The sequence below is a fragment of the Strix aluco genome, chromosome 9 (genome assembly GCF_031877795.1).
Source record: "Strix aluco isolate bStrAlu1 chromosome 9, bStrAlu1.hap1, whole genome shotgun sequence".
NCBI lineage: Eukaryota > Metazoa > Chordata > Aves > Strigiformes > Strigidae > Strix > Strix aluco.
The window spans coordinates 27,697,095-27,715,794 of NC_133939.1; the positions used below are offsets into that span (position 1 = coordinate 27,697,095).

The 18,700-nt window shown below is 49.1% G+C and overlaps 1 protein-coding gene and 1 long non-coding RNA gene across 8 annotated transcripts in view; one reads left to right on the forward strand and one right to left on the reverse strand.

The window, feature by feature from the left end:
• Nucleotides 1-2,087, reverse strand: part of LOC141927242 (uncharacterized) — a 66,947-nt gene extending 64,860 nt beyond the window's left edge. The window contains exon 1 of the long non-coding RNA XR_012624341.1: nucleotides 1,964-2,087. This is a non-coding gene — a long non-coding RNA (uncharacterized LOC141927242). The remainder of the gene's footprint in view (nucleotides 1-1,963) is intronic.
• SLITRK3 (SLIT and NTRK like family member 3) lies at nucleotides 1,294-17,769 on the forward strand. Of its 7 annotated transcripts, none has more exons than XR_012624338.1 (3): nucleotides 2,002-7,912; nucleotides 15,229-15,296; nucleotides 15,953-17,769. XR_012624338.1 is itself a non-coding variant. In XM_074834329.1 (2 exons), exon 2 carries the CDS (start codon nucleotides 4,851-4,853, stop codon nucleotides 7,704-7,706), a length of 2,856 nt encoding a protein of 951 aa, XP_074690430.1. In that variant the 5' UTR covers nucleotides 1,294-1,449; nucleotides 4,833-4,850; the 3' UTR covers nucleotides 7,707-11,082. The 7 variants fall into 7 exon arrangements, 4 of the variants coding, with proteins under 4 accessions (XP_074690430.1, XP_074690428.1, XP_074690427.1 ...); XR_012624340.1 differs by having other exon boundaries at nucleotides 15,229-15,286; XM_074834329.1 differs by lacking the exons at nucleotides 15,229-15,296; nucleotides 15,953-17,769 and adding an exon at nucleotides 1,294-1,449 and having other exon boundaries at nucleotides 4,833-11,082.
• Nucleotides 17,770-18,700: the final 931 nt, after the last annotated feature.

Genomic DNA, 18,700 nt, shown 5'->3' on the forward strand with positions numbered 1-18,700 from the left:
ATAATAATTGTTCAAGTACCCTTTTTGAGTTTGTCACAAAAGTTAGCCGTGGCTTCCCTCTCCCTTATTTCCACAAGGCTGTCGGGGGGGAAAAGGTGCATTTCAGTCATTACAACTGAGGCTGGAAAGAGGCAGCCAGGAGGGCCCCTGCCAGCCTCCCACCCAGACGACATGCATCTCCACTGACTCCACAGCTCCGGGACAGGGTTTTGCAAGGAAATAGCTCACTTGCCAATAATAATAATAATAATTATTATTATTAATAACCGAGTGACGTCCTAATCTTGGTTACATCAGTCTGCCGTCCCCTTAGCCAGAGCTCCTGCCAATCACACTCACACTGATCCTGCTCTCAGCGGGTTGTGTCGACAAAAGGAGCAGAGACAGAAAAGCTGTGAGCTGCTTTGGCTGGAGGGAGGTGTGGGGGAGTGGCCCGCGGGGATTTCTGCCTCCTGGCTTGGAGAGGAGGGGGGGCGGACACACACAAGGGGGGGCACAGGTCTTTCAACCCGGCGAGCTGAGATCTGCCCCTCATCCCTCCGCGGAACTGCACAAGGATGGCGACAGGACGTGAGGGGCGACATCCCCCCCCCCCCCCCCCCCCCGCCCCGAGGGCATCCCGCGGGGGCCGCCCTGGCTGTCAGGCGAGGCCACAGCCATGGGGGGCTAGCACAGCCCCCCCCCCGCCCCGGGCCGGACGGGAGCCGGCGGGTGTCCCTGGGACCTGCCTGCGAGCGGGGGACCCGGCGGGGACACTGCCATCCCCGAGGAGCCCTGCAGCGCTCGCTGATTTGCATTCAAGGGCCATCCCCCCCGCCCCCCCCCCCCCCCGCCGCCCTCCCTCCGCTCTTCCCCCAGTCCATCTGCAAAACTTGAAGGCAGAAGCCCTGAAAAAGATGAGGAGCGTTATTCGGGGGCTTTTCGGAAAGTTGCGGCTGGGGGAAGCGGCGCTGCAAGGGCAGGGCAGGATGGCTGCAGCCCCCTAGCACATCGCCCGCCCCCCCCCCCCCCCCCAAACACAGCGGGGTGCAAGGGGGGGGAGCGTGCACAGATCGTTCCCCTGAGTTGGTGTTAAAGCCGCTTGGCGAGCTTGTTCCAAGAACAAACTGTTGTGATTTCCCCTTTCGCCCTTTTTTCTCCGCCCCCCCCCCTCTTTTTTTAAAGGGGGGGTGTCAGGTGCATGTTGCCTGCTGGTACCCCATGTTGCTCCCGCGTCAGAAAATGAATGATGCAGCAATTTAATTAGGAGGGAGCGGTGCGTCCATATTGCACCGGCGAAGGAGAGCTTCGGAGGCTGGGAAAGATGGTGCGTGTCCGCGGGCGCGGAGGCAGCGCCCCTACCCGCGGAGAGCGCCGTCGGGGCGGCAGGAGGCCGCGGCCCCCCCCGGGCTCTCCCTCCCGCACCTGCAGCTTTGCCCGTCAACTTTTTGCCACCGAGCCGCGGTTCCAGTTAAGTCTCCTCCCGGCCGGGTTACCCCGCGGGTGCGGAAGGGGAGCGCGGGTTTAGGGCGAGAGCGGGGAGCGGAGGCAGCCGGGGGGGGCGGGGGGGGGGGGGCTGCGGGATGCTCCGGGGAGTTACGCGGCTCCCGCGGGGCGCGCAGCCTCTCCGCCCTGCTGTGCGTGGAGATACGCGCATATGTGCGCCCGGGGATGGGTGTGAGTGCCTGCGGGGTGGGTGTGCGCGGGTGTGGGCGTCGGGGATGCAAGAGGCATCGCGGGGGCCACCCCTCTGCCCTGCCCGCAGCCCTTCCCTCCCTGGGGGAGGCAGAGCCCCCCCCCCCGCCGCGCCCCGATCCCCACAACGCTCCCCCCCCCCCCCCCCCGGCGCATCTCGCCCGCCAACTTTCAGCCACGGGCGAACCCGCGCAAGCCTCCCGCTGCGCGCCCCCCTCCGCGGATCCACCGCTCCCCGCGGGCCACTTCCCCCCCCCCCCGCTTCTCCCCGCGCAGCCCCGTTACCTGCCTGCGGTTCCCGGGGCGGGCAGATACCGGCCGGCGGCGCTGCCCTCCGCGAGTGCGGCCCTCCGCCTTCCGCGCACACTCCGCGGTGGCGGCCGCGCCGGGCGGAAGGATGCGAGAGGTGCCCGGGTGTCTCCCCCGAGGTTTTTGGCTTTGCCTCCGAAGGCTGCCGGATCCGGGAGAGGCTGCGGGCTGGAGCGGCGGCACGGCCCCGGGACCGGAGGGGAGAGGGAGAGGAGAAGGAACGGGGGACGGAGCGAGGAGGCGGTGGCAGCGCCGGGGGAAGCCGGGCCGGGACCCCGCTACCCCCTCCGGGGCCCACCGGGCTGCTCTCCGCCGCAGCCCCGGCAGCTCAGCTGGCGCTTGCAGTCAGAGCATCTTTGATTTCCCCCAGAGTTGGGCTTTCTTTTTTCTTTTTTTCTTTCTTTCTTTTTTTTTTTTTTTCTTTTTAGGAAGGTCGGAGGGGTGTGCAAATTGTGACCCATCCCGGCGGTATTTTCCTCTCTGATTCTTCTTGGGTTTTTTTCCTCCCCCATCTGCTCGTTTCCCACTTCCCTTCCTCTCCACCAACCAGCCCCCTCCTTCCCTCTTAAAAAAAAAAAAAAAAAAATTAAAAAAGGCAGGGGGAAGAAAAAAAAATGTATAGTCAGGGCTTCCCAAATGCGCGCCCCCGACCTGGTGCCAAGCGCGCCCCCTTCATTTGTTCCCCTTCTTGAAGCTCATTTTCATGACGTGGAAAAGCCTGATCCAGGGCAACAACCCCACCACACACACACACACACACACACACACACACGCGCGCGCACACACGCGCACACACACGCACACGCGGGGAAGGAGCGGAGCCCGCGTTCCGCCGCCGCGCCCCGGCGCTCCCGCTCCGCGCTGCCGGTGCCCGGGGAAGGCGGCGGCGGCGGCGCTGGAGCCTGCAGCAGCCCCTCTCCTCCCTCCTCCATTGAGTGTGCCAAACAGCAGCTCTGCATCCTAAAGAAGATCATTGAGGGGCTCATTGCATTCCCAGCACGTCTCAGGCTTGCTTTTTTTTTTTTTTTCCCCTTCTTTTTTTTTTTTTTTTTTCCTTTCGCCTCAGCTTCAGCAGGAGTAGAGAGAGAGGGAGAGAGAGAGACACAGAGGGAGAGACAGAGAGAAACCAGCAATCTTTAAACTCGAGCTTTTTTTCCCCCTTCCCCTCTTTTTTTTGTAACGATGTGCTAAAATCTCTCCTGCAAACCGGTAAGTACAACCTTTCTGGATCCTTTTGTTTCCGCCTAGGGTCAAAGACACCCCCTCTTCCAAAAAGAAGATCTAATAATCCTCTTGATTTATTTTTTTATTTTTTATTACAGCCCTTGCAGAAGAGAAAGAACTTAAGTGGCTAATATTTTGCAAAGGAGACAGAGAGACTGATACTGCAATATAGCTCTCATCTCTCTCCCTTCTTCCCAATTAGATGCTGGTTTTAATTGCAGAGGGTATTTCTCTTTTCATGCTTTCAACCATCTCCTCTTTCCCACAGGGGAGGGTTTCATTTGCAAGTTGATCCTAAGGATTTCTGTTCCTCTGGCATTTCTCTCCCCTAAATGCATCTTTCTGCTCTTAAGTTTGTGGATGGGGGGCAAAATTTTCTAGTTCTTACACGAGGAAGGCAAAAAGGACCTTTTCTATTGAAAGATTAAGACTAAAAGCAACGATCGCTCCGAATAATTCTAATGGGCATTTCAGTGATTCAAGGAAGGCTGCATCACCGCCGTTATTATTACCATCCTTAGCATTTCTCTGTGCCCATACATTTAAAATATCTGGTGAAAGGAAGGGTGAAACCATATGTTGAAGGAGCTGCATCTCATTAGTACAGTATTATTTTCATCTGATTGGAGAAGAATGGTGTCTTCATTCGGAAACGTATATAGTAGGATAGATAATTTATCGGCTGGTAAGTGTCAAGGTATTTTTTTCTTCCACTTTCAGCTTTTTAACCGGGTCTCCTGCTTGGTCCTGGGGGCGCAAAATACCCTAATCCAAGGCAGGCTGAGCGTTTCAATCCGAGGTGCCTCTTTAGCTGTCACTTCCCTTTAGATCTGCTGATCGCATGGGCATGTGCTTTAGAAAGATTAATCATCTCTAAATGCTTTAATCAGCTAAAATGACTAATATGTGGTATGTATTTATCTGATAATATACCAGTTGCATTAATTCATTGGCGCGTTTGGAAGGGGGAGATTTTCTTTTAAATCAGGGTTGTCAACCACTTACTATTTTAAAGACGTTGTGGGGATTTCTGAAGGGAACCGTTTCGCCAGGGACATCAGCAAACCTTGCACATTCCTTTGAACTTACGTATGGAATATATTGAGCCGGGAGGGAGAGAGATTCAGGGATTGAGACTGAATAACTTTGGGAGTTTGCATGTATGAAGGATGTAGTGCGACACCGGAGAAATCTACCCACTGGTGTTTCCCCCTGTAGTCAGTGCGGGGCTGCGATGGCTACAAAGCTGAAATTGCAAACAAGTATGAAATACGTGTGGCTCTAAACACTGGTCCTACGGCGGAAAACATGTAAAGACGCAACACGTTCAGCCTGTGTGCTCATGTTGCTGTGTGGGTCTGCATGTGCTGTCCTCTTTATAGGTGGCATTTGCCAGAGGGGGGGATAAGGGAGGCTGGTATCGCGTGATTAAACCTTCTACCATCTCTTAAGTATAAATCAGGGCAAGGCTCGCCCATCCGACACCCCTAGAGTTGGTTGTGAACGTCTGCCCAACAACTGCTGAACTTTCCAGGAGCCTAACACGAGTCTAGCAGGTAGGGGCTTAGTGAAAGCAGCGGGGCGGGACAGAAATACTGAAATCTGCGTTTCTCTTCCCGTTGCAGTTTTGTAAACATCAACAAATGATGAAACCTTCCACGGCAGAGACGCTTCATAAAGGAAGGATGTTGTGGATAATTCTTCTAAGCACAATTGCTCTAGCATGGACTACACCAATTCCCTTGATAGAGGACTCGGAGGAACTCGATGAGCCCTGCTTTGATCCATGTTACTGTGAAGTGAAGGAGAGCCTTTTCCATATACATTGCGACAACAAGGGATTTATAAATATTAGTCAGATAACAGAGTCGTGGTCGAGACCTTTTAAACTTTATCTGCAGAGGAATTCCATGAGGAAATTGTACACCAACAGTTTTCTTCACTTGAACAATGCTGTGTCTATTAACCTTGGGAACAATGCACTGCAGGACATTCAGACGGGGGCTTTTAACGGGCTCCGAGTTCTGAAGAGGTTGTATTTGCACGAAAACAAGTTGGACATTTTCAGAAACGACACTTTCCTGGGTTTGGAAAGTCTGGAATATCTGCAGGCAGATTACAATGTCATTAAACGGATTGAAAGCGGGGCGTTTCGAAACCTAAGTAAATTGAGGGTCCTTATCCTAAATGACAATCTTATCCCCATGCTTCCCACCAACTTATTTAAGTCCGTGTCCTTAACCCACTTGGACTTGCGTGGGAACCGGCTAAAAGTCCTTTCGTACCGCGGGATGTTGGACCATATTGGCAGGAGCCTGATGGAGATCCAGCTGGAGGAGAACCCGTGGAACTGTACGTGTGAGATTGTGCAGCTGAAGAGCTGGCTGGAGCGCATCCCCTACACCGCCCTGGTGGGGGACATCACCTGCGAGACCCCCTTCCACTTCCACGGGAAGGACCTGCGGGAAATCAAAAGAAGTAAGCTCTGTCCCATGCTGTCCGACTCCGAGGTGGAAGCCAGCCTGGGCATCCCTCAGCTGTCGTCCAGCAAGGAGAACGCGTGGCCTACGAAGCCCTCATCCATGCTGTCCTCCTTCCATTTCACCGCTTCCTCTGTTGAGTACAAAACATCCAATAAACAGCCCAAACCCACCAAGCAGCCCCGGGCGCCCCGGCCTCCCCCGACACCCCGCGGCCTGTACCCCGGGCCAAACCAACCACCCGTGGCTGCCTACCAGACCCGGCCCCCCATCCCCATCATCTGCCCCACCGGGTGCTCTTGCAGTTTGCACATCAACGACCTGGGCCTGACGGTCAACTGCAAGGAGCGAGGGTTTCACAACATCTCCGAGCTCCTGCCCAGGCCCTTGAACGCCAAGAAGCTGTACCTGAGCGGGAATTTGATCCAGAAAATCTACCGCTCCGATTTCTGGAATTTTTCCTCCTTGGATCTCTTACATCTGGGGAACAACCGGATCTCCTACGTGCAGGACGGGGCTTTTATCAACCTGCCCAATCTCAAGAGCCTGTACCTGAACGGCAACGACATCGAGCGGCTCACCCCGGGCATGTTCCGGGGCCTGCAGAGTTTGCATTACCTGTACTTTGAGTACAACCTGATCAGGGAAATCCAGCCGGCGGCCTTCAGCCTCATGCCCAACCTGAAGCTCCTCTTCCTCAACGACAACTTGCTCCGCACCCTGCCCACCGACGCCTTCGCCGGCACCTCCCTGGCCCGCCTCAACCTGCGCAACAACCACTTCTTGGCGTTGCCGGTGGCCGGGGTGTTGGAGCACCTTCACGCCATCGTCCAGATCGACCTGAAGCTCAACCCTTGGGACTGCACCTGCGAGCTGGTGCCGCTGAAGCAGTGGCTGGAAGCGCTCAGCTCCGTCAGCGTGGTGGGCGAGGTGCTGTGCGCCAGCCCCGAGCGCTTGGCCCGACGTGACCTCCGCGCCCTGGAGCTGGCGGCCCTCTGCCCCGCCGCCCTCCGCCCCGCCGCCGCCGCCGCCGCCGCCTCGCCCCCCGCCGCCCCTCCGCCCCCCGCCGCCACCGGGGCCGCCGCCTACGAGCTACCGCCGGCCTCCGCCGCCGTCCCGCTCTCCGTCCTCATCCTCAGCCTCCTCGTTCTCTTCTTCTCCGCCGTCTTGGTGGCCGCCGGGCTTTTCGCTTTCGTCTTGCGCCGGCGGAGGAGGAAGATGCCGTTCCGCGGGCCGCGGGGGGAGGCGGCCGACCTGGGCGGCGTCGCGCTGCGCTGCCCGCGGATCTTCGAGGAGGGCGGCGGCGGCGGCGGCGGTGGCGGCGGGGGGGGGGGCGGCGGGGGGTGTGGGGAGCGTTCCCCGGAGAAGGCTCCCCCGGCGGGTCACGTCTACGATTACATCCCGCACCCGGTGACCCAGATGTGCAACAACCCCATCTACAAGCCGCGGGAGGAGGAGGAGGAGGAGGAGGCGGCGGGCGGCGGCGGCGGCGGGGAGGCGGCGGAGCTGCTGCGGGGCGGCGGCGAGCGCTTCGCCCCCGCCGCCCCCGCCGCCGCGCAGGAACCGGGCAGCAACTACCGCACCTTGCTGGAGAAGGAGCAGGAGTGGAGCCTGGCCGTGTCCAGCTCGCAGCTCAACACCATCGTCGCCGTTCACCCCCAGCACCCCGCGGGCGGAGGGCTCGGGGGGGGCGGCGGCGGCGGGCTCGGGGGGGCGGCGGCGGCGGCGGCGGGTGGCCCCACGCGGGACCGCGACCGCCCGCCGCCCTGCGCCGTGGGCTTCGTGGACTGCCTGTACGGCACCGTGCCCAAGCTGAAGGAACTGCACGTCCACCCCCCTGGCATGCAATACCCGGACCTGCAGCAGGACGCCAGGCTCAAAGAAACCCTCCTCTTCGCGGCCGGCAAGGGCTTCTCAGACCACCAAACCCCCACAAGCGAATACCTCGAGTTAAGGGCCAAACTCCAAACCAAGCCGGATTACCTCGAAGTCCTGGAGAAGACCACGTACCGGTTCTGACCGCCGCCCGCCGCCCGCCCCGGCACCGCCGCATGCGAGTAGAGGATACAGCTGTGTGCTCTCCCCCGCCAGATGTGCGCGCTGCGGGGAAGGGCCGTTCTCAGATCATTAATCGATGAAGTGCCTTCGCAGACTTTTGCCAGCAGATGTTAATCAATCATTATTTTTTATACTGAAACTGAGACTTTGACTGTGCCATGTCTAAGGTATATTATTATTATTATTATTACCGGGGATCTTTGTATTGATCCTGACTAAGTAAATTCTATGTGTGTCTCTCTCTCTTTTTACTTTTTTTGTTCCTTTTTTTTTTATTTTCTTTATAGTTTTGTTTTCTTTTTTTTTTTTTTCCGTTGCAGTAAACTCCCTTTATATTTTCCCTTGGAGGGGAGGGGGAGGGAAGATGGCATTTTGTGGCTTGCTTTCTTCTTGCCCATCATGGCACAGATTCTGTACATTTATTTAAAAAAAAAAAAATGCAAAGAAGCAAACGAGCGCAGTTTGCTGCATGCCTGGAAACTGCAAGAGGGAAGGGAGGGGAGGGTCTTGCTCGAATGTCTCACTCTTGTCTCTCTCCCTCCCTCGCACCCACCCCCCACCCTCACCGCCAGCCCGGCCCCTCCGCGCAGCGCCCGCCGCCGCGCAGCGCCGGGTCCCGCTGGCCGCGGAGGGGAATCCCGTGGGCTGGGGGAAGCCACCGGGAGCCGAGCAGCCCAAAGGATGTAACCACGTGGCGCACACACCTAGGGGATGCTCAGCGACACTTCGTCATGACGCCATGGTTTTTTGGAGGACATCCGCACTTTCCTAATAAAAGCAACATGCAAATATACAGAAAAAGGAAAAAAAAAAAAAAAGGAAAAAAAGCTACTGGGCACCTATCACTAACAGCTTTGTAGGAAGCATTTTTAATGTTTTCTCTCATACACACATACACGCACACACGCACACACAAAGGTACAACAATGTGCATATATTTATTCTGTAATTTCAAGTGAATATAAATTGTAAAGGTAATGTTTAATCATTGTACAGTGATGCGTCTGGTATAGCTTTCCTAATAAAACGTTTTGAAAAAAATGCATATATATATATATATACCCATATATATATATATAGGAATACAAAGCTTGAACCTGAAACTTCAGCTTTCCCCTACTGAGATTTCCTTCCCCCACCCTAACCTTGAAAGCTATTTTATTAATAACAGTTCAGTGCACTGTGATGTTAACGGAGAAAAACCCTGTACAGCTTCTCTTGCCAAGATACCACCCGAGACTTTTAAAAATCCGGTTTTACAATCTGTACCCCCCCGCCGCGCGGGACTGATGGCGGTTCCCCGTGTACTTAAGAACAGGCGGCGAAGTGCAGGCCGCGGCCCCGCCCGCCGCTTCTGGCCGGACCGGGGGCTGGAGGAGCGCGGCCGGGGCGCTCCCGGCGCGCAGCCGGTGCCGAGGAGAGCGGTCCCGGCGGGCTGGGAAGGGGGAGCCCGAGCGCGTTGCAATTTTGGGCGAGGGCGAAGCGATGTGGGAGAGGATCCCCGCGGCCTCAGCCCGCCCGGCCTCCCGGCCCGCTCCTGCCGCCCCGGCGCGGCCGTTTGCTCCCCGCTGAAACCGGAGCGAGACCAAAGACGATCGGATTTCCCTTCCCGGGAAGGTCCCGGTTGGTATCTTGGCCCCCGCTGGTACTTTTTTGGCCCTTTTGGCCCCGTTGGTCCCTTGGCCCCGGCGGCCTCGGGCCGGGCCGGCGGCAGCGAGCGGCTGCGCGGGGCCGCCAGGTGGCGCCGCCGTTCCAGCGCTGGCGGCCGCGGCGCGGCGGGAGCGCGGGGAGGGCCCGCGCCAGGGCCCGCTCCCGGTACCGGCCCCGCTCCCGGCTGGTCCCCGCTCCCGCTCCCGGCCCCGCTCCCGGCCCCCGCCCGCCCCGCTGAATGTACCCCCACAGGGCGCCTTATACCGGGGCAGGCCGGGCCGCCAAGGGGAGAGCCCGTAGGCGGGCGCCTGTGTCGCCGAGGCACTACCCTCAAGTTCTTCAGAGTTTTCTACAGAAATATCAAATACTTCTATAAATAAGTTGTTTTAACGGAACGGCGGTAATTAATCCAGATGAATTGCGATGATCCCCCCCTCAGCGTTAAAAGGGGTATCCCCAGGGCATCTCTCCTGGCTGAGGGCCCGGCCCCTGGCCGAGTGGGGCAGCGCCCCCTCAGACCCAGGCACCCTCCTCCCGGGGAACAACTCGGTTCCACCCAGCACAAGGCATTGGAATGGAGATAAAACCACCACTGCTTGTTTTCACCCCAAGTGTCGCTATTTATAGCTTTGGCGAGTATGCTTATTGCAGGCTTTTTTTGTCAATCTGTCTTGGAGAGGCATCTGGGTGCGACAGAAGTAATTTCCTGAGCCTTGGTAGTAGCTGTATGCGTTTTGAGATGGAGGGACAGCTCCAAATGTCTGTAACTCTAGCATCAGCTCCATCATATTAGTAAAAATATTATGCATTTGAATTGCCCAGATTCCTCTGTTGAGTTGATAGTGCTTTATTACTACTGCCTTCAGCTCTAATCCCTCGGGGTTTTGTTCATTTGTTGTTTTATTTTTAACGGATAGTAGAAGAGCATGCACGTGTTATAAGTAATAAACATCAAAGCGCAAAGGCCAGATTCTCCTTAGGATAATCATAATAATTGCATTGATAAGACTACATGCAAGTAATGCGTGGAGCTATATAAATCAGGTTAAAGTACAACCCCTAGTGAGAGTGGTGCTGTATACATTTGGCAATGTCATCAAACCCCCAAGTGTTCATACTTGTATCCAAATATAGTAAAGCCAGTTGCAAATAATGTTTATATTTTAATTAAACTGCAGAAAGGCAAGAGAATTTCAACATAACTATAGGTAGTAATCTCACCCGCGAATGGTGAGGAAATCTATTTATTCAGTGGAAATAAATTTGTTCTATGAGAATGGAATTTTGTATTAAAAGAGATAATTTTTGGCTTACGTCGAGTTACTTTTCTTTCCTTGTGTAGGAAACTTCCTTTTCCTTGTGTACTGGGATCGCTTGGGGATGATTTGCTCTGGAAGTGTTGATGACATTTAACTGTGATATCTAATGGGTGTTCTCATGACTTCTGTTTTGCTATTTCATTGTGTTGAGCTGAGGCTGAGTGGGTGGCAGCACTACTTTCCACTGCAGCAAACAAAAGTGGATCCACCATCTCTGATCCGTGGTGGGTGACTCTTTACATGCTTCAACTTGGATTACTCCTAAGCAATAGGGAGTATTAATGATAATTATATCATTATCAGCAGTATTATTGGTAGCATTAATAATATTGGGAAGGAATCGAATAAAGTAAAATGATCTGCCTTTACACTGGAGCTGTTTGATGGGTTACTATTTTAAATAAATACGTATTTTTTTTAGCTTATTTCATTATTGTACAACAAGTAGCTGGTATCGACTTCAGCAGTTCAGCTTGTGGCAGTGCTCGGAACCTGGCAGTAAATTTTTCATCGTGTGTTTGTTTTACTCACTTATTGATTATATTGAAATTCTTCCTACAGGTGGAAAAGCAAAAAAGGCCAGGTAAGTCCCAGTCATAGCTGATAACGACTGCATACAGGAAAATAGGAGGATAATCATGGTGCTCAATTATCAGTGCTCTTTCATATTTCCTGGATATTGTCATTGATGTCACCGCCATGTTCTACCTGGGTTAAAAGATTTGTTTGAGACTTGGAAATTGCTTCATGGATCTCTTGGCTGTATCAATAGTGAGAGAAAGATGTTTATTTTTATGGTATGAATAATAATCTGACTTCTGGAAAGCGATCCATCTCTGAATGTCTGTCGCAGCAAGCCAGGACCCGTGCTGCTCTAATTAGGCGAATATTACAGGCAGGTCATTTAACGACGAGGTTCAGTGGACATGTGTTAAGCTGTGGTAACTCAAGGGGTTAAACTGTGGTAACTAACTCCAGATTTTGTCAGAGACCTTTCCAGATGAAGCCACTTTTGAGCATGTCAGCAGAGCTGATCTGGTTTTAAACTAGAAATGTGCAGTTATGGTCAACTTGTGTTCTCTGCTGTGAACTTGCACAGCCACAGGACAGAAAGGTCTCTACAAAACATCAATATGCAATGCTCTGTGTTTCTAAAACACTAAGGTGTGCAAGCAGTAGTTTGTGAGTGCTATGCTACTTCTTTCTTCAAGAACCTGCTTCACATGAAATATTCACACGAATAAGATGTGATGAATTGGCTTTAGGTATAACAGAAATGTTCACGTGAATAAAGTGTGTAGAATTTGGCCGTAAGTTTGGAAGTTCATTGCTTGGCTCCATTACTCAACCAAAGAGTATGACTCCTGGCAATGCTCCAGCCACTTAGGTGTGAACTTGTTCCAGAATTGCACTTCTTCCAAAGGCATTTGCTTTTACAACGTGGATTTATGTACACTCGGAAATCAGGCTGCTGCGCGTTGTATATTCCTATTTTCTGAGTTTTCCAAGACTTGATTCTAAATCTGACTTCCTTGTAACTGAGCTTTACAGTGGATCTATGTATAGGTTGTACAGCACAACGCAGCTTTTTCCATGGGAGAAATGTAGAGAAAATTCACCCAATATGTCATTTCACAACTTCTTCGTACTAACCACAACTCTTTGTACAAAAAATATGCTATTTTTTAATACTTTGCAATGCTGATGTGAGTGGAAATACATCTTTTTTCCCCAATTCTTGAAAAAAATCTGTTTTATTTGAGCAAGTGTAGCTATGCCCCTGTTTGAAGCTTGTTCGAGCTAGTGGAAGAAGTGGAATGCACTTGGAACAAACCCTTGTGTGGGTACAGACGAGAGGCCTAATTCTGCTCCCTTGAAGCCAGAGGTGAAATACCACATTACTGCTCAGTTTTAGTCAATGAACTTGAATGAAGAGCAGAGTCTGATCTCAGAAAATTACAACATCTATTAAGTGGATTCAGGTATTTTGAGACAAGTACTCCACAAGACTATTTCAGAACAAGATGAGTAATGCTAGAGAGAAAAAGGTCTTGCTGTCGATTTAGTAATTTTTCTGATTGACCTCATTCAAAAATTAACCAAACCATCTTCAGTGCTTCTCATGTTAAAATAAGAGCATTCGCATAAAGACAAATACGAGTGCGTCTCAACAGGTTCAAGAAACATGGAAATCTGTCCCAGAGTTTAGACTTAATGTCATAACTAACCAACTAGCCGACGAGTTTCATTAATGTAATAATTACAAATTATTTGGAAATACTTTATTAGTATTATCTTTTTCTTTAAAAGCAAGAATATTAACAGGCGCTGACCGCTGTGTTTCATACCATTTTTTTTAAATGTCTTTTGCTTGATCCTTGTAGTTTCCCACTTTTAAAATGATGTACTTCTATTTTTATTTTTGCTTAGGTTGTTGGAGGAGTTAGGGAGTTACCGATGAAGGCATTAGCTTTGCTACACATGGTGTTCCCCAGAGGGCTACTGGGGTGAAACTTGTGGGCTCTCTTTGATCACTGTGAAAGTATTTGGAAACACTCTCCTCTGGTGGCCTTTTCTCTGTTAGATTGGTCGATATTGTGGTGGTTTTCAGGACAGTGTCAGATGGCTCATTTTTGTGGAAAAATGATGGGAGGAGGCTTGAAGGAACGGAGCCCCTGGCATTGCTTTAGGAATCCCCTGTCCCACAGACGTACTGGGGAGTCTCTGTAGAGTGCATGTTGCATCAGTCTTTATATTTTTGAATGCTAAGGATGTTGATCTTAAGTGTGGGGTTATTTTTAGACATTATGAAGATTTATGTATGTACAATACTAAGATGTTGGGTGCCTTAAAAAGAGTAGATAATAATAGAGGGCATAGCACAATATAAAATATTAATAACTCAGTCATATGTCATATACTGAATCTTTAATGACCATTTACTTTTTATAACATCTTTATTTTTCTACTAGAGTTTTCTAAATGTCTCAAGAATATCCTGTATATTCTATGAATTCTGAAGAAATATTTCAGGTTAGCCAAGGGTTGAATCTCTCCATATTTGGGAATTCAGACAAATACCACTAACTGTGGAGGAATATTCCTGTCCATGGCATGTAGCGTGGCAGTTTGGCGTGCTGTTGTAGCACTGTGCCAATAAAGGTGGTTCTCTGTAGCGATGAGACTTTGCAGTAGGGCTTGAATAATTTCAAGCAGGAGTTCCTGAACTGTGATAAATCACTATTGGACTGGCCTATGCCACCTGAGATGTGCTGCTGCTTGTGATGGCACTGCCATCCCTTCTGCTGATGGTGGGACCTGGCACCATTGCCCGTGGGGGCTTCCGTAACAGGAATCCTAAACAAACAAACAAACAAAAAAGCAGAATAAAGGTTTGGGAGTCTTCATCCTACATCTCATCTGAAGTTAATGACTTTCCTCAAATGTTGAAGTGGCAATTATGGGAAAATGTTTTTTTATGGGATTATGGGATTTTTTTTTTTTTTTCTTGCTTTCCTCAGCTTTACTCTGCTTTCTGGAGACAGTAGCTGTTTTACTGTTAAAGAACTGTAAGAATGTATTTGTTAATATATTTTCAGAGCATACTTGTTTAAAACTAAGTCAGACTATCACAACAGTAACTGTCCTAAACTGAGTTTTCTAGAAAGCTTCATAAACTTTTGGTTTTGTACTTGGTCTCTAAGTTATTATATGTCTCTCTCTATATATATAATGTCCATTATCTGAATCATCCTTCAGCTGAAGTCTGTCATTGAACTTTGGAGGCTTTGGCTTTGCAAATCAAGGCCGATTAATGGTTGTTTTTTGTTTTATTCTTTGATTGTTTGGTTTGATTTTATTCAGAGTCTGACTGGAGAGAGGAGAACATTGCAGTGTTAAAATTCTCATCAAACAATACTTTTTAGTAGGACTTTCAAATTTAATTCTTTCTCTTATTTTCTTTGGAGAATGAAGGAGCTATGCTCAAAAGAGCGTAGGAATTGCTGCTCAGGCTTAGAGTTGAAATGTGTTCACTCTGCTGTGTCCTCTCATTCCTGAGAGTACCCAGGACAGTCTGACTCAAAGGAAGATGTAAGAAATTCCCATTAGTGAGATTACAGGGTCAGATGTGGCCAGCTAACCAGCTCCGCCACCAGCTCTCAGCCTGAGCAATCAGGTACATGGGGTACTGCACCACTGGAGGTACCAGTCCTGTGTGCACAGGGAGCAGGGGAGTGCTGAGCACTTAGAAAAATCATGTTGTAGTGTTTTGGTGAAAAACTGACTTTAAAAAAAACTGGACATCGGTAATGGGTGCTGGCCATTTAAAAGTTGGTGTCTGTGTTCTTTAGAAAATTCATCCAGAGTTTTTCTGGTGCTGTTAAACCACCATGCAAGGGCATATCTGATGGGTCTTCATCAAAGCACTGCTGAAAAAATGTATCGTTAATGCATTCTTCTTAATTAGAGAGCATCGTTTCTTGTGGCATCACTTCTGTTATGTTTTCTTGCAGTGACCCAAAAACCTGGCTGCTTTGGAAAGTGGATAGTATTGGCAAGCAAAGAAATATGGCAAGTAAAGGTATTTTTTAGATCCAGTTTATGCTAGTGTTTTCTTCAAAGAAAGGGCAAGTCATAGCTATTGGCTCCTTGTTCTGCAGCCCTCACTGAGAATAACTGAAGGCACTGATTAAGGCAAACTGTCAGTCATCGTTCAGTCCATGTTTAATTGTCCCCTTTGGTTTTAAACCAACAAAGTAAGAAATGTGGATGTATCCAATTTATATATATATAAGTATATATATATTCGTCCTCTGAGCAATGAGGGGCCATGGTACTACAGCCAGCGATGCTGATGGAAGGAGTGGCATTGGCATCGCTGGGAGGTGGCTGAAATTGTGATGAGTGGGAACCGGGCCGAGGCTAACAAGGCAAACGGCACCTGAAAGTCAAGCCTCTCGCTGGGTTAGACAGTAACAACATGCAATTCTTGTTGAAACCTCTCTTTTAAGAGCAGGTAAACAAATCTCTCACAGAATCCCATTTTTCCTGCATTTGGCCCAAGTTCTCAACCAGCCTCCAGGTTGTTGGCATTCTCAGCGTTGCTTTTACCTATCTGCATGCACAGCTATTCATTTGGCTGACAATAAGTTTTAACACCTCGGTTTGCACATTGACCACGTGCGTGAAATGGAGACCAATTGAAAATATGGTTATCTTTGTTGGGTTTTTCTGTAGAGTGGTGTTTTGCACCTCAAGACTTCATTCTGTAAGATGTATCGACTGGATTGCCTACCTGTAACTCAGCTTTGTAAGCAGCCTCCCGAGGTTAGCCGTGGTGGTATTACATGCCTTGTGCTTTGCCAGCCCCTACAAGCCAGCCAAAGTCTGTTAAAGCCTTCAGAGCACAAAACACTGATAAGATGGATCTCTTAACAGGTATGCGTCAGGGATAAAGTGGAGATGTTCCATTTGCAACAACCTAAAATTAGTTGCTGTTCACTCAAAAGCAGTAGTAACTGCCTCCTATGTCGTTACTTCTACTTGGAACAGGGTGGCTAATGTATGGAATGGAAATAGTGTTACTAAGTATGTGCAGTATATACATATATACTGTGTGTGTATGTATGTGTGTGTACATGTATATGCTAGCATGATGAAGTGTGGCAGTCGATTTTTGGGAAGTTCTGGGGGATTCAGGTATATGGCTTGCTTTGGACTGTTACTAAAAATACGGGCTTTTTGGTAACGAAGCTAAAAATAGATACATTAAGACCTACATTCTCAATGTAGGTCAGTGGAGGCACTTCTCAGATGTATTAGCATTTTGGACAGTTAATCTTAGCAGCATATTGCATCTCCTAGAATAGGTTAGTCGAGGCAGTGCAGAAGAAATTGCTGCATCTCAAGTCATTCAGAAAGGTTGCCAAGTTTCTCAGGAACCAGAATGGCAGAATAATGAGTATTATATTTAATTCAGGATGGAAAGGCAACCGTGGGGAGTTCAGCAGAGGCAACTCAGATCGTCTTGGCTCCATGGGGGAGGGAGACTCTATAACTATAGTTAGCTAAAAAGAAGCAAGCTGTGTGTGCATTTGTGTGTATATATATATTTATATATATGTATATACAAATCTGTGTATGTGTATATAACACTGTGTGTACATATGTATGTATGTATATGCCTATAATGTAAAATATGTGTATCTATAGATATGTATACATTTATATAAATTTATATTTCTCTATATAAATATTCATGCAACTATGGGAAATAACATTTCAACAATGTGTCCTTTTCCTTACAACCCAACAAAAAGCTGCTTCTGTTAATACCATATTGGCACAAATGTCTTAAGTTATCTTTTCTTTGTAGAAAGGAGTGTTGCTTAGTGGTTGAGCACAAGCCTGGAAGGTTTTTACTATTCCAGAGGACTCCGAGTAAGTCATTAGCTGCTCCACAGCTGTTCTAAATTTGTGAAACGAAGTGGTGGCCAAAATGACTCAGGGCTGGTTTGAAAAGCAAAGGAAGGGGGTTGTTGACTGTTTGTGCTTTGGAAGTCTCTGTTATGCTCACAGAGCTGTGATGGTGAAATAGCTGCAGCAGTATTCTGGTTGCTGTTAATGTCTCAGCTAATGCCAGCGGCTTCTGAACAGAGGGAAAAAAGATGAATTTCCTGCTTTAGAGTAAGTTATCTGAAATCTGATTACTTTGACTCAGTGATGTATGGATTTTCATTTAGGGTTAGGATGTTAGGCTGTAAATCAAGAATCTTAGCTCAGTGAACGTCTAGTTCAGGATGTGTCTTTTATGTTATAATTGATTTTAAATAATTTCACTTCATCATCAGAACAAGCTATACCTTAATTCATGATAAGCTCAAAGAATTTCTCAGCTGGAAACTCATTCATATCAGGGTGAATTTTGCACTTGACTTCAGTGGGGTTGAATCAGATCAGAGTGTTTCATTAACCGCTGACATTAAAACAATCTTGTAGTTGTGCAACTATTAACGAAAATTGTAATTTTGTAATAAAAGTGAGCCTAAAAATGACTTACTAGTTATGTATTTTATGATTGTAGCATCTTTCTATCGATAAGACCTTTGTACAATTGCTGGCTATTGGCAAGGGTTTTGATTTTGTGTTGCTGCTTGTTATTCTGAGTTTTGCCCCTGCTTTGAGCTGGAACCAGCTCAGCCCCTAGAATAATGCACCATAATATGCTGCAGCTCAAAGGAGAAGCTGCAAAGTAATGATCTCCATCAGCACCCCCTAAGCTGCCTGCCCTGAATGATTGCTGATGGCTGAATTGCCACGTGTGTTGTGCTGGAATAAACGTAGGTCATGGGAACATGGATTTGTCATGATGGTTTTGGCTCCCTTGTGGCAGAGCCCGTGGCCCTCTGACTGCGTGCGGGGATGGGCACAACGTGCTCGGGGTTGGTGCTGCTGCAGAGAAATGTCTTTCTGCCTCCAACACCGAACGGGCCTACGTATTCATGGTTATTAGAGCAGTGTGGATCTGTCATGCTGCCAGTCTGCCATCGTTTGCAAACTGTAACGTGATTAGAAAAGGAAAGGGGGAGAACGGATTATTTATTTCTAAATCCTTTGCTTCCTGTAAGTCAGAAGAGAAACAAACACAAAGTAATCACAGAAATCAAATACCCAGTGGCTTAAAACATACAATATTGAGTGAAATTTTTTTTTTTGAGCTTCTTGATTATACTTTGCCTTATTATTTCATCTGGAGGAAATAAGCACCTTATGGTAAAGTGTTTCCCAATCTCTTTTGCATAAATGTTACAGTGAAACTTTGTGTGATATATAGCTGCCTGTTCAAGAAAATAGGTCATTTCCATACAAATGTCATATTTTTATGCAGAAAATATGCTGAATTCATATACTATCTTCTGGTTAAAGCAATGCTTTTGCTTTTTTTGTGATTTCAGCATATTTGTCTGAATGAAGAGAACTGGAAGG